Here is a 14,144-nt window from a genome sequence, read left to right as displayed (position 1 = left end):
GATTCCCAGTAGTCAAACTGGCCTCTGTCGGTCTCGGAGGCTGTGCTCAGTCCCGGTCCAGCTGCCGTTTACTCACTGAGAGCTGGAACCAGTTCGCACAGAGTCTGCATGAAGGGGAGGGGCGGCAGTGGAAACACATATTTGGCGCTACTGGTGACTAAACGCCAATCAATCTGCAACACGTCTTTGTTTAGCTTTGTGTTTTATAAAAAACACACGGAGGCAAATAGCACTGCGTTTTCTGTTTCATGGAAACTTTCTGCCTAAAGTAATCCCTGTGAGTAATCCCAGATTTTTCAAAATGTACCTGTAGTCTGATTACATTTTTATTTTCTGTACTGTATGGGTTACAGTTACTTTTCTTTGGTATCCTGATTACATAACGCTGTTAAACGCAATCCGTTACTCCCCAACCCTGGTAGAGTGATGTGCTCTCTGGCAACTCAGCAAAAAGCAGCAAGTCACATCATACAAAATAATACATGTCAAACAGTTGATATTTAATGGATACTCTTCTGTATATAAACTATAATTTCTGTGAGAATAAGGCTTATCAGGAAACAAAATCTCTACTTAGAAAAATATGTTGTCATACACATACCCAAGGGAAGTATACATTAATTTAACTTCACAATGCAAAATATAAATACGCATGAACTGTACTGGCAAAATGCCAAATATAAAAGTAAAATTATAAGAACTGAATAATATTACAAATAGTATCAGAACTTTCATAGGTCAGTAATACTGTTGGTGTTATACAGAGGAATATTGTCACACTGTAATTACTAAAAGCATAAATCACACTGTGGCCTGTCTTTAAGAAGCCCCCTTCCGGTTGCATACGCTTTCCCTGTTCAAATGTCAATGACAGTTATGTCAATACATTGATGACGTAATTGACCTTTTTGGTGTACCCACTTTCTTCCAAGATATTTTTTTCTACTTGTACTTAAGACTAACCTGTGCACTCACTAGTGACTAATTATAAGTGTGGGTGAAGCAAGGAAACATTACAGAGACCGACTCTAAATAAAAGAAAGCAAGAGTTCACCCAGCCAAGAGAAAGTGAAGATTTACGGGCAGTAACCTGTCTTCTGGCTGGATCACATTATGGTCTACTGAAGTAAAAGGACTTGGTTAAAGCTGCAGGAATGAATATTATTTTATGAATGAAATGACTATGTGCAATGCTAAGGAGTCACAGTGATAATCCAACATAGAGTTGTCACCAACTTTGCATTTCCCTTCAGCTTGAACAGTGCTTCAGTCTCTTTAAACTCATTGTTTTGGTCTTTCAGCCGACAAAGAGTGCTCTCAGCAACCTATTTTCCAGCTGCAGCAGGAAGCTGTTTTCAGCCAATAACTCTAATAAACCCACTGTTCACTACCCAGCACAACGCAAAAGATAGACAAAGCTCCTAACTAAATATAGTGGCCATATCATTTCTTTCAGAAGCTGGTGGAGTACAAAATAGAGCTAAGAGAGCAAATTTTGTACTTAGACATTTATAGTTATAAATGCTCACAAACTCACAAAATACAGCAAACAAAAATGGGTTCATATATGCAAGGCATTTGTGAAACTAGGGGGTTGATTTTGTCGTTAAAGGAATAATAGTTCAAATAGAATAGAATTGTTAAAAATTTTGAATACACTTCGCTTTGTTGCTGAGTTACATGAGAATATGATACAATACGATAATATGAAGCTAGAGCCAGCAGGCAGTTAGCTTAGCTTAGCATAAAGATTGGAAATGGGGAGGGGGACAGCTAAGCCATGTTAACCCCTGGCTGTAGCTTTATATTTACTATACCGATATAAGATTGGTATTGATCATCTCATCTAATTGGACAATAAGTATTTTCCAAAACCCTGAACCTTTCCTTTAAGTGCAATGCTTGAAACACCATTTTTATTTTTTCATTTTCATGTCACTGATGAGTGTTCATTGGGAATGCACTGGTCCATTATGCAAAGATTATAAGATAGCCATTTAAGGTTAAGAAGCCCATCAGAAGGTGGTGTCTTCCCCTCCTACCCCATACCAAGGCGTAAGTCTAACCAAGTAGGGTCTGGGATTACAAACAGGTTGATCAAGTTCAAGCTCTGAACTAGAAGACTCCAGTGAGCTCAGGGACCCAGTGGGAGACCCTGATCCCTCATATGCATATGTTCTTAGGCAGTCAAATGGGGGTACGTAAGGATCCTGATCAGCCTCTGCCAGCCTGTCCAGAATAAACTGCCTGAAGACCTCATCATCCGGCCCGATGAGGTGGGACTCTCGGAGGGACATACGTATGCTGGCCCTGATGTCCTCCCTCCGCAGCCTCCTATCCCTCCTTCTTGGGTGGGGTCGCAGCGGGACAACGGGCTGGCAGAAGTTCAGATCTGCTCCTCGACCTTCTCCGTAATACAGCACCTTCTGTGACACAGTCTCAGGAAGCTCCAGCTCCTTCCCCTCCACCTTCAGTCCCTCCTGCTGCTTCCGCCTGTGCCTCCTCACCATCAACATTAGAATTGACAGCACTGGTAGGAGATCATTACAGTCAAAAACCAGGGCATGAGCTTAGTGAGAAAAAAACATCAACATCTAGGGTTCCTGGTGGAGCATGCACACAGAATACACAAGTGCAACGAAAACAATAGCAGCGAGATTTGTTTTTCTGCAACCTGTTGTGGATGCAAAAATCAAAATGTGGGTAAATGAGACTATAAATAATTTTTTTTAATTTCAGCTCACGCATAAAGAAATAATTTGCTCCATGTGGCACAGAATGCCATGTTTTCACAGGGTATTGTGCTCATCCGACAGAATGTTAGCATAGCAGGTATTGTCATTAATCTTTCATGTGATGGGCAAAGGGAGGACACAAAGCAGCCGAGGTCATAATAAAGCTCTTCACTATGCAAACCCATCAATGTCCCACGGTGGCATTGCTACTGATGTATTGCAACCAATACACTCATTACCTGACATCATTGCTCCGCAAGCTTTCAGCATTTTAAAAGTGTGTGTTAAAGGCACGCTGGTGAGTTTTAAAAAGGGATTCAAATGAAAGTGCAAAATTGTTAATGAAAAATCCTGCTGTTTAACACATGTTTATATACTTGCCAAAATGATGTGTGGTGGAAATGTTCTAGCTCAACAGACCTGCTGAAAAAGAATGGCTTTTTTATAGCATAATATCAGTGAGATTCTCATTGTTTCATAAGCTTTGTAAATTCCAATTTCCTAAAGGAATATTCTGAATTTTTGTGATCATTGGTCACCTTAATATCGATTAAATAACAGCGATTAATATCGCTATGAGGTAAGATATCTAGCACTATACAAAGTTGGTAATGTTTTCTGTCTATCATTAGTGAAAATCTTTGTGAATCTACAGCGCGAAAACATTCAGCTCTCTAGCACACTACACTCTTCTTGTGTAAACAAAACAAACTATATTTGTAATATGCCTCAGAGAAATATTGTTTAGCCAGACATCTGTCTTGTCAATCTCACTGAGTTTCGGAGAAACTGGCACAACAAGATCTTTGGTAATCCTGCGGTAGCCCTTTATTTGGCTGTTTGGAAGACGTGTGAAGATGCCAAACCTACCTCAGGATGATTTTCTGTAAAAACTTTGTGATTGTACCCTAGTGCAATTTTATTGGCTTGCTTTGTTTACACTTGAATTGCTTCTGACCATAGGAAGGTCTTAAGGGTCTGGAGGATGGAACTCTAGCTAAGCAAATTTACAGGAATAGGAAGTTCTCCTCCCTCTGAAAGTACACTATTACTGATGCATTTTACATCTATTTCAACATTCTGCATTTAAAAAAATATCTGCCAGGTTTATATTTGGAGCCTCGAAACTGACCAAATGAAGCAGAAGTTTATCAGACAACTCAAAAATATAGCTGAATTCATCACTAAATAATATTGTTGATCAAATAATAGAGAGTTAACAGAAATAGGAATCAATATGTAAGCTCTTGGAGCAGTTGCTAAATCATGTTAGCCAGTAAGCTAATAAAAAAGGTCTTGGACTATTGTGTCATCCTTGATATTTTGTAGATGTGTCATTTATTGTCTCTTTTGTCAAACAAACTCAACTAAAAACCTCCCAGTAGCATTAGCTAGCTAACTTGTGTTTGCTTGCCAACTGCTGTAGAAACTCTTACTAGAGTTTATCAGTAACACTACAGCAGTATAAAGTACAATATATACTTTTAACATTGTGTGCACTGGCAGATGATGTATTATTAAGAAATTTAGCAAATGTGGTGACAAAAACAAAAGATCAAATTAGTTTTGTTTTTGTTTTTTAAAGCAGCTAGGGAAAGATAGATTAAAGTGGAAATTAATTAATTAAGAAATTAATATAAATCTTTAAAGCTTTATATTTATTTACCAAAAAATATAATTTTTTGATGTATTCAGATATATTTTTGACTAGAATTTGTATATTTAGACATCTTTTCATCATTTAAATGAACTAATCCTCCAGCCTTAATTTTTAATTTCCTCATTTTGAAGACAGATGATTTTGACACCAGATGGCTTAGACTCCAGACTCCAAAAAATCAAGAGTATTCCTTTAGATGCATCCTTTTTATATCATAGTTTGATATTCTGGAGTGAGGTGGGATGTGAATACAAGGTATGACCATGCTTGCTTACCTGTGAGTGTGACCAGGCAGACCAGAAGCCCTAGCAAGGTTTGCAGGCTGACCCCCATAGACATGGCAAGAGCCTCCACCCCCCCTGTGGGACAATGGCCAGCCGGATGGCAGCTGCACACACTGATGGTCAAAGTGCTGGTGCTGGAGAGAGCTGGAGAGCCACTATCTGTTACTACAACAGGCAAGAGGTACTGGGTGCGATCCTTGCGGGTGAAAGTACTCCTGCGTGCCACAATGCCTGCTGTATTGTCTAAAAATGAAGAGATGGGCATTTTTTTAGTGTGCTTCAAAAAAACATAGTACCACTTCCAGAGTGAGTGCTGTTATTTTAGGAGAATTCAAAGCTGAATAACAAGTGAACTGACACACATAATGTAATTTAAAATACAATCTAAGCTCTCTGAAAGGCCCAAGCCCTGTCAAATCTAATTTTCAGTGTGTACAAAAGTAAATTTGGAAAATCTGTCTCAGCTTTGGGTTCACCTGTAAGACTGAATCAAGACACTTAACAATTACTTTTTGGAAGTCAAATATGACTTGTGCCATATGAAAATGTGTTAAATCTTGATTTGTTATTCATTTCCTGGTTGCTGACTGGACTGCTGTGCTTGTATGCCTAAACAGAGCTTCAGAGGTGCTGGTAGACGGACTTTTAGACGAGTTAGACATTTCCCTCTGTCTCCAGTCTTTGTGTTAAGTTAAGCTTACTGTCTGCTGTCTGTAGCTTCATATCTACTGTTCAAAAGTGAGAGTATGTGAATCTTCTTGTGTGAAGAAAGCACAAGAGAAGTATCATGTGTGCCTAATTATTTAGTATGAATGTAACCTTGGTTATCTCTGATAGTGAAGTTGGGATTGATGTGCTTCTCAGGGACCATAGAGAAGTAGAAGTGGTGTCCCTCCACAGGGTCATCTGGATCAACAGCACTGAGTAGCTGAATGAGCTTAGAAACACAAAGACACATTACTGAGGAAATGAGCAACACAAGTGCCACCTACCCACAACAGATTTCCTAGGAAGTCTACGTAATCATATACAGCCTTCATATTTGACACTGATTTCTTAAAAATAAGACCTTCTGAATCATAATCAGCAGCTGACAATGTTATAAATATAATCAGTCAGGGGATGGCCCAGTTACTCGTCACCTTGATCATGAAGGTGACAGTACTCCATAGTACAGTAGTAGAGTATATTGGCTACAATGTAGTATAGATTTGAGTATTTATATTATATAGTTCAGAGAGTATTAAAAATCCCAAATAACCCAATAGAAGGGTGGCAGTGAGAGAAAAAGGCACAATTACAAATCCATCTGCTACTTCAGCACCATGGACAGTTCCATGGATTTATCGATACAAAGCACAGTTAGGCTACTGATCTTTCAGAGCCATGGTTGGGGCCATAGATTCTAACTTGCTCAAACCTAAGTCAGATAAAGGATCAATGAGTCAAGCATACTAGGACTAACATATTAAACCATCCCTGCATTATCTCTGCTACTAGGGGATGGCAAGTTAACAAGGGGGATTCATCTCAGTAGTCAAATGGTTCATTGTAAGTCCTTCAATGTTTAAAAGATGTACAGAATAGTAGAGATGTTTTGATGACAAAATGACACAATATGAGAACTTTTACTGTCCATATTCATTGATATTTTCATTGCAACACTATAGTAAATTATGAACATCAGTGTATCATAATATACATACATCTCCCGCCTGCGTTCCCTCACAGATATATGGCTGGTAATCTCTTGTAAGCCTTGGCACGTTGTCATTTATGTCCAGCACTTTGATGAACACCGCCACAGAGGAGGATAAATGGTTCTGCGCTGCAGTAGTAATGATAGACATATGCTGGAGTCCACAGGGTGCATGTATCACAAATGCTTTGTAAAAGTTCTGTCAAAATAATACTTAAGACTGATAAATGTTTCTTCTTCCTGAAACATGACTGTGGAGGGAAAAAATGGACAACGGCGTTTGACTACTTTTTCCAAACCAATACGGACTGTACAATACCAAAAATAAGTAAAAAACAAACTATGGAAATTCCCTGTAGATCACTGGTTCCCAACATAGACATAGTCAGATAAAGCCCTTTATCGACACCACCTGTCATGTTAAATTCATTTTAAACTAGATGTGATTTAGCACTATTACTTGTATATAATAGTCAATTGTTTGCATAGAATAATGTTTTTTTTACAGTTTAACTGTCAATGTTTAGTTTTGGTCAGTGGAGAGGTTTGGTCTTGCAGTGGCTACAGCTACACATTTCATCAATTAATTCAAAACTCTTTTGCAATTTCATATGTTTATCCGTAACATTTAGGTAACCTCAACCATTTATTGCTTTTAGCAGCTATAACAATTTCAAACTTTTAGCAAACTATTTCAACAGGTTATTCACTACATTTGTCTAACTATTTCACAAGTTTAAATTCAGAACTTTTAGCAAACTAGTTCATTACTTTTAACTAACTATTTTCACAAGTTTATGTTCATAACTTTTAGCAAACTATTCCAACAGGTTATTTTTAGCTAACTATTTCACAAGTTTATATTCATAACTTTTAGCTAACTATTCCAACAGGTTACTTTTAGCAAACTATTTCACAAGTTTATATTCATAATGTTTAGCAAACTATTCCAACAGGTTACTGTTTGCTAACTATTTTAACCATTTATCCAATCACACTTTTACCTAACTACTTAAACTGTGTATTCATTATTTTGGCATTTAACTAATTTACATGCACTCTTAATCACAACAGTGTTGTTCAGGTGTTACAGCTTTAAAAAATAAATAAATAAATTGCACTTTCTATGTCCCCGCGACCCTGTACACAGGATAAGCGGTTGACGATGGATGGATGGCACTTTCTACGTTTTAAAGTTATTGTGCCATCTTTAGAACCTCTGACAACTGTATGTTTGGGAATCACTGCTCCAAACAAAGACTTCTCATCAACACAGTGCTTTTCTGGACAGGTTTCATGACTACTGAGTAAGTTGGCCATGTCAAAAAGATGCTATTGAACAAGACATGAAATTATCCTTACTTGTTTCCTTGGCTTCAACAGTCACATTGTGCCAGTCTGAAGTCTCTCGGTCCAAAGCTTTAGCGACAGTTATAGTTCCATTGTTTGGGTCTATTTTGAAAGCTTTTGTGGTATCACTCCTTTTGTCAATTGAATATCTGGAAGAAACATCACGGAGACACACATTTAGCAGGCAAGGTTGTTTTCTGGGCAAACAAAACATTGCGATACCACAGGGAGATTAATTAGGCAAACTGCTCAATTTTTTAATCTGTTGACTGATCTCCAACAAAGAGAGCACTCACACAAGCTCGTGTGACACAGCGACAACAACTCTGTGAAAACAAAGCATCTCATGCAGATGGCATCAACACAATTTTCTGTATTTTTTAGTTATTTTGATTTAATATTATTTTTAATCTGACCACAGACCTTTTATATATATATATATATATATATATATATATCATATGTGAGAAAATATTATTTAAAAACCGTGAGACTGGGACTCATGTAAACATAGAGAAACAGAAACTTTGTTCAGTCTTTCAAGAATTGATTGAGGTGATGCTGCTGCGGTGACATAATACACACCCCTGTGTCTTGTTTTCTGATAGTGGGTGACAAGTTAGAGTCTGCATGTACAAAAAAAATGCTATCACCCACAAACCAAGCAAGCTGAAGTGCTTCTAAAAAACATTTGCTTGTTATTGCACAGGTCTTTGACACCACCATACCTTTAACATTTATTAATATAAGGGATTATAATGCCATGGTGAATTAGGGTACCCAGGAATGAAAACAAACAGTGTAATGAATAATTTCTGGGAGCCACTTTGTTGACAACATGGAAAATAAGCCAATTAGACCAAAGCAAACTTAATCATATTTAGTAGAACTATGGAAACCAGTAAAATGTCAGCCTAAATGTATTAATCAATGAGACACTGTCACCAAAGGGACAGTAATAGACGCTAGGCTGAGGATGATATGCAGCACCTGCCACTCTTAAGCTCTGCTGAGATGGACTACAGGCACCAGTACTGCTGCTGTCTCCTCTGCAACGTGCCCCACTTGCAAATGACTGCAAATCTCAATTCCATATGCCACCTCATATGGTGCTTTATTGCATTCCCACGTCCTAGCCACGTTGCTTTGTGATAATACCACGGCAATAGATAGAAAAGCCCGTGAGGTGTAAAAAAAAAAAAAAAAAAAAAAAAATCATCATGATTTATTCAGCAGGGCTCATTTCCTACTAAAGTAATATGAGATAAATATGACCATGTACAGGGTATCCAGAGATCAAGGGTAAAAATGGATGCACCGAGCCAGTAACACTATTTGAAATGGAATGATTTTTCACCCTGTGGAGGAAGCTGTCTAAGGCGGGCTGTCTAGGGATGTTACACCCCCACCAGCCTAGGTATCTACCTCGTCATTATCATACTGGCAGTTGGGTGGCAGATGCCATTCTTCCTGGTTTAGATGGTTCACATTACCTGATGGGATTGTTGACTGTGTCAGTGTCTCTGGCACTAACACTGCCAACCACAGTTCCCACTGCGGCATTTTCAGCAACTTTCCACTCGTAGACCCGTGAGAGGAAGACAGGCGGCTCGTCCACATTCTCCACAACAATCTTGAGCGTTGTCCTGTCCCTGAAGTCCTCCAAATTCAGGAAACGAGTGTCCACATGATCATTGACTGCCTCGGCGGCCATGACATAACGTCTTTTAGTTTCATAGTCCAAAGGCTGTGAAGGAAATAACTACCGCTTACAATTCATAAATTTATATTCACATATTTATATTCATATATAATACAGTGGCTATTATAAGAAGAGATCCACTTGTTCTTTGTCATTAAGAAAGTTAAACAGTAACAGCTGTATTTAAGACAGTGAGAGCAGGACAAGACTGGATGTTAAAATTGTTTAGTCAATGTCAATAAGCTTCCAGCTGTGAGTACGCACTTAAATATTGCTGTGTTTTCGATTTACATTATGGTGCTAGTAATTAGAAAACAGCATGCAAACCATTACTATTTTCCCAAAATGATTCAATAATGTTATTTTTTATTTAATTATCACACTGAATTGAAATCTCCTGTGCGATAAAGGAGATGCATACTGTACTGTATGTGGGAAAACATGAAGTATGAAGCACAGTCCAAGAGTAATCTAAAGTTCTTAACCAACAGAAATACATTTAGGACTTTCTGACTTTTTAAAATCACTGGGTACTACCTGAACACACAGAGCTCAGGCCTTGCTAATCACACAGCTTCTAACACATATATGGTCAAAATATAAATTAATTAATTCAAGTCTGTGTTGCTTTGAGTTTATTATACAACAAACACTGTTTAAGCAATAATGAAAATTATACTTAAACATTAACGACACCAGCTCCCCCATGCTATTTTTCCAGTTTGCTAGTAAGGAGAAAAATGTGGCTGCTAAAATGAAAGCTTTTCACCAGCTGTGGAGGATGCTGAACATAGATTTTACTAGACAGTTTCCTAAAAGGAATACATGATTTTTGGCCAGTCTACTGCCATCATCAGATTGAAAACTAGATATAAAAATATATGTACAAAATTCATATAGTAGACACTGATAGGTATGTACAGTGAACAAAATTATAAACGCAACACTTTTGTTTTTGCCCCCATTCATCATGAGCTGAACTCAAAGATCTAAGTCTTTCTCTATGTACACAAAAGGCCTATTTCTCTCAAATATTGTTCACAAATCTGTCAAAATCTGTGTTAGTGAGCACTTCTCCTTTGCCGTGACTATCCATCCACCTCACAGGTGTGGCACATCCAGATGCTGATCAGACAACAAGGTATTGCACAGGTGTGCCTTAGGCTGGCCACAATAAAAAGGCCACTTGAAAATGTGCAGTTCCATCACACAGCACAATGTCTCCAAAGGCGTTTCAGAGAATTTGACAGTACATCCAACCTCAGACCACGTGTTACGACACCAGCCGAAGACCTCCACATCCAGCATCTTCACCTCAAAGATCGACTGAGACCAGCCACCCAGACAGCTGCTGCAACAATCGGTTTGCATAACCAAAGAATTTCTGTACAAACTGTCAGGCACCGTCGCTGTGGCCAGCCTAAGGCACACCTGTGCAATACCCATGCTGTCTGATCAGCATCTTGATATGCCACACCTGTGAGGTGGATGGATTATCTCTGCAAAGGAAAAGTGCTCACTAACAGATTTTGACTGATTAGTGAACAATATTTGAGAGAAACAGGCCTTTTGTGTGCATAGACAAAGTCTTAGACCTTTGAGTTCAGCTCATGATGAATGGGGGCAAACACAAAAGTGTTGCGTTGATAATTTTGTTCAGTGTATATGTATTCACCTTGGCTAGCAGAACCACTCCCTCCTGCGTCATTGGGTGTGTTGTGATGATAAAAGTGGAGCTTTCCTCCAGGTCATCCTCTAGACTGTAGGTCATTTTGGCATTAATGCCAATGTCTCCATCCTCTGCCATAATCTTGCCCACTGTGGTGCCCACAGCTGCATTTTCAGGGATGGCGAAGGCATACAGGTCTGAAGAAACAAACTTGTTTTATAAGTCATTCATGCTGATACCATTAGCCTGAGAAGTTGAACGTTGGAATAGAATATCAAAGGGAATACAAGATCTGGATGATACCAAATTGGTACTTTTGCAGCACTTCATGATAACTCATGTTTAGAGGAAAACAACAAATAAAAAAAGTTTCTTTACTAAACCATCGCCTAGAGAGCTTAACAGTAAGTTCTTAATAGCTAGTCACGAGAGTCTGCTGGTGTGTAAAATGATAAGAAGAGAGAACATTGTGGTTGAGGGTCAATTTGTGTGAGTCATAGATAAATTGTGGCAACGCCACATAATCCCAGCCTAACTCTAATAAGAAGATGAGAAAATGTGATTGTGTGGGGGACTCTATTTGGGTGGGTGCCACAACTGGGAGGAACTCTACAGCAACCAGCTGCTCCTGTAAAAAAAAATCCCTGCTGATAATAAATTGCAATTATGTGACAAAACAGAGGGCACAGGTCAAAGTGAAGTGTGGCCATACAATATTAATAAGGCCTTTTGACTGAACATAGAATCAATGGGATACAGTAGCACCTGCCATGAATGTGAATGCGACATTAATAGTTAAAAGTATCATCCCTGCTGCCTCATTTCTACAAAATTGATTTCTTCCTTGGGCATTCGTTTAGTGAGGTTTATCACTGAGAAGGCTGGGTTTGTTTCCAAAGGTCATGACAAATGTCCTTTCATGTGTGAATGATTAAATTCATCCAGTGGGCGACACATGTACGTGTGCACACGCAGATGAACAGAACATCCACATCTCCTTTCCCATTTCTTTCACTCTCTCTCTCTCTCTCTCTCTCTCTCTCTCTCTCTCTCTCTCGCTCTGTCTCATTCATCGACTTTCTCCTTTTAATTTTGGCTGCCGCTGAATAACAAGATGTGTACAGCCGAGTGCAGTGCTGGCAGCACAAACCACCCACCCGAACAGGAGAAGTGTGATCAAATAAATACCTCTTAGGTATAATATTAAACATGTCCTCGCAGTCTGCAACACTTTGTACTCTTTCATTCTTTCCCAGAGCGTGCATGGCCTGGTGTTTGCATCACTATGAGTCAAACCGTATAAGTGACTCACGGTGCTGGAAAGTGGGCCCATTGTCGTTGACATCAGTCAGGCTGATGGTGACTGTGGTGGAAGAGGAGTAACTGCCGCTGAGGCCAAGCATATCCTTCACCTGCACCACCACCAGGTACTGCTCTCTGGCTTCACGGTCCATGTTTGGCCAAGATGTTACAATAATCCCTGCAGATAGAGGAGGCAGACAGAGAGGAGGTGTACAAGAGGCAAGTTGAGTTCATTAAGACAGCATCAAGTGTATCTGTGGGTGGTTTTCTATCTTTTTTCTTAAACCAAATGTTAGTAAACAAACTTTGCCTCAAGTGGTCTTGGAGAGCACTGTGCACTATGTGCAGTAAAACTGCACCACAATAGAGTGAAAAATCTGCGAATGATAGCAGTACACAAGTAAATATTAAGAGCTTCCTCTGTCTGGCCAAAGTGGAGGCTGTGGGCAACAGTAAACAGATAAACACTTTGAATCAAGAGAATTAGATGGACCTGGCAAATGTAAATGTTTTTCCTTGGAAGTCATCATTTCAACCACTGAGTCATCTAATCTTCTGTTTAGATGACAAGCTTTTCAGCTGCCATTCACTAACTACAATATCCAGTCAGCTAACAGTTGCACTGTAAACACATCTGACTTGTGCTGAACATTCAGTAACTGATAGAGATCTGTAAGCCACCTGGCCAGGTAACAGTGGCAAAAAAATGGCCTTTTTAATTTCAAGGATGAGGCGGGTGTTTTTCTTCATTTTTCCCTATGAAAAGAACAAAATAAACAGTTGTTAGTCTGTCTTTCTATACTTTCATGTATGTCAGTCTCAAGTCCTCTCACTCCAATCTCCTGAAAAATGAGTATATAGTAAATATATATAGTGTCACTAAAGTAAATAGCACATTTGTTGGGGGATATTTTTCAGCTGTTGATTAATACACAATTACTGTGGAGTATTACATTTACATTATCAGGATTGGCAAAATGAAATTGACTCACTGCACGTGTTCTCACAATGAAGGAACATGTCAACGCAGTGCACCTGTGAGGCCCATTGATGTGTTGTTATTAAGTTAACGGCAACAACGGAGATTTTCGGCAAAGAGAAATGAGGTATATCAGACTTTGGCAACGCAGACAATACTAGTCTGTAGGATCAATTCATTGGTGGTTTTGGTCTTTGCTGACACTGAGAAAAATATATAAAATATCTCCAGACTTATCCTTACAGGTTATCTGAAGCCATGAGCAAAACTACAACTTAGTGGTTTGGAGTCAACTGCTGCCCACTCCTCAATGAAAACTAACAACTGATTCCCTAAAAAGTCAGATTTACCCTTTTACAGTTAGCATTCATTTGAATATTTTTACATCAATAATGGCCTCCCCCCACTCTTCATAGTTTGAGGTCAACAATGTGTGTGGGAAGTGCTGCAACTGACCTGTGTTACACATTAAATAGTGTAAATGTACATGCATTGACATCAGTTGAACCAGTTTCCTGGTGTAAACGCTCACGTTTTTTCCAGTGGTCTGAGTAACTAAATCTGTCAATAGTTGTTTTAAGAGACAAAGCTGCCTGGGGAATTTTTACAATTCTCAAAGTGAGAAATTGTGTCTGACTTGTCAAAAGTCAATAGGACCAGAGAGACAAAGCCCAAAGACAAGACGGTTTCCTGTCGCAACAGAAATTGGAAACATCTCAGCCCTTCTGTCTTTTTACAGCCCACTAGTCATAAAATGTATAAAG

At 38.9% G+C, this 14,144-nt stretch overlaps 1 protein-coding gene across 2 annotated transcripts in view; it reads right to left on the bottom strand.

The window, feature by feature from the left end:
- Positions 1-315: 315 nt before the first annotated feature.
- Positions 316-14,144, bottom strand: part of cdh19 (cadherin 19, type 2) — a 37,520-nt gene continuing 23,691 nt past the window's right edge. For both annotated transcript variants that reach the window (XM_046060625.1, XM_046060708.1), the window contains 8 exons: positions 12,412-12,579; positions 11,106-11,296; positions 9,222-9,475; positions 7,741-7,877; positions 6,386-6,507; positions 5,499-5,616; positions 4,671-4,922; positions 316-2,530 (listed from right to left, as the gene is read on the bottom strand). In XM_046060625.1, coding sequence (XP_045916581.1) covers positions 2,016-2,530; positions 4,671-4,922; positions 5,499-5,616; positions 6,386-6,507; positions 7,741-7,877; positions 9,222-9,475; positions 11,106-11,296; positions 12,412-12,579 — 1,757 coding nt within the window. In that variant the 3' untranslated portion in view covers positions 316-2,015. The remainder of the gene's footprint in view (positions 2,531-4,670; positions 4,923-5,498; positions 5,617-6,385; positions 6,508-7,740; positions 7,878-9,221; positions 9,476-11,105; positions 11,297-12,411; positions 12,580-14,144) is intronic.

This window comes from Micropterus dolomieu, linkage group LG01 (genome assembly GCF_021292245.1).
Source record: "Micropterus dolomieu isolate WLL.071019.BEF.003 ecotype Adirondacks linkage group LG01, ASM2129224v1, whole genome shotgun sequence".
Taxonomy (NCBI): domain Eukaryota; kingdom Metazoa; phylum Chordata; class Actinopteri; order Centrarchiformes; family Centrarchidae; genus Micropterus; species Micropterus dolomieu.
Note: the sequence above shows the minus strand (reverse complement) of the source record. Positions and strands in the feature narration are given on the sequence as shown.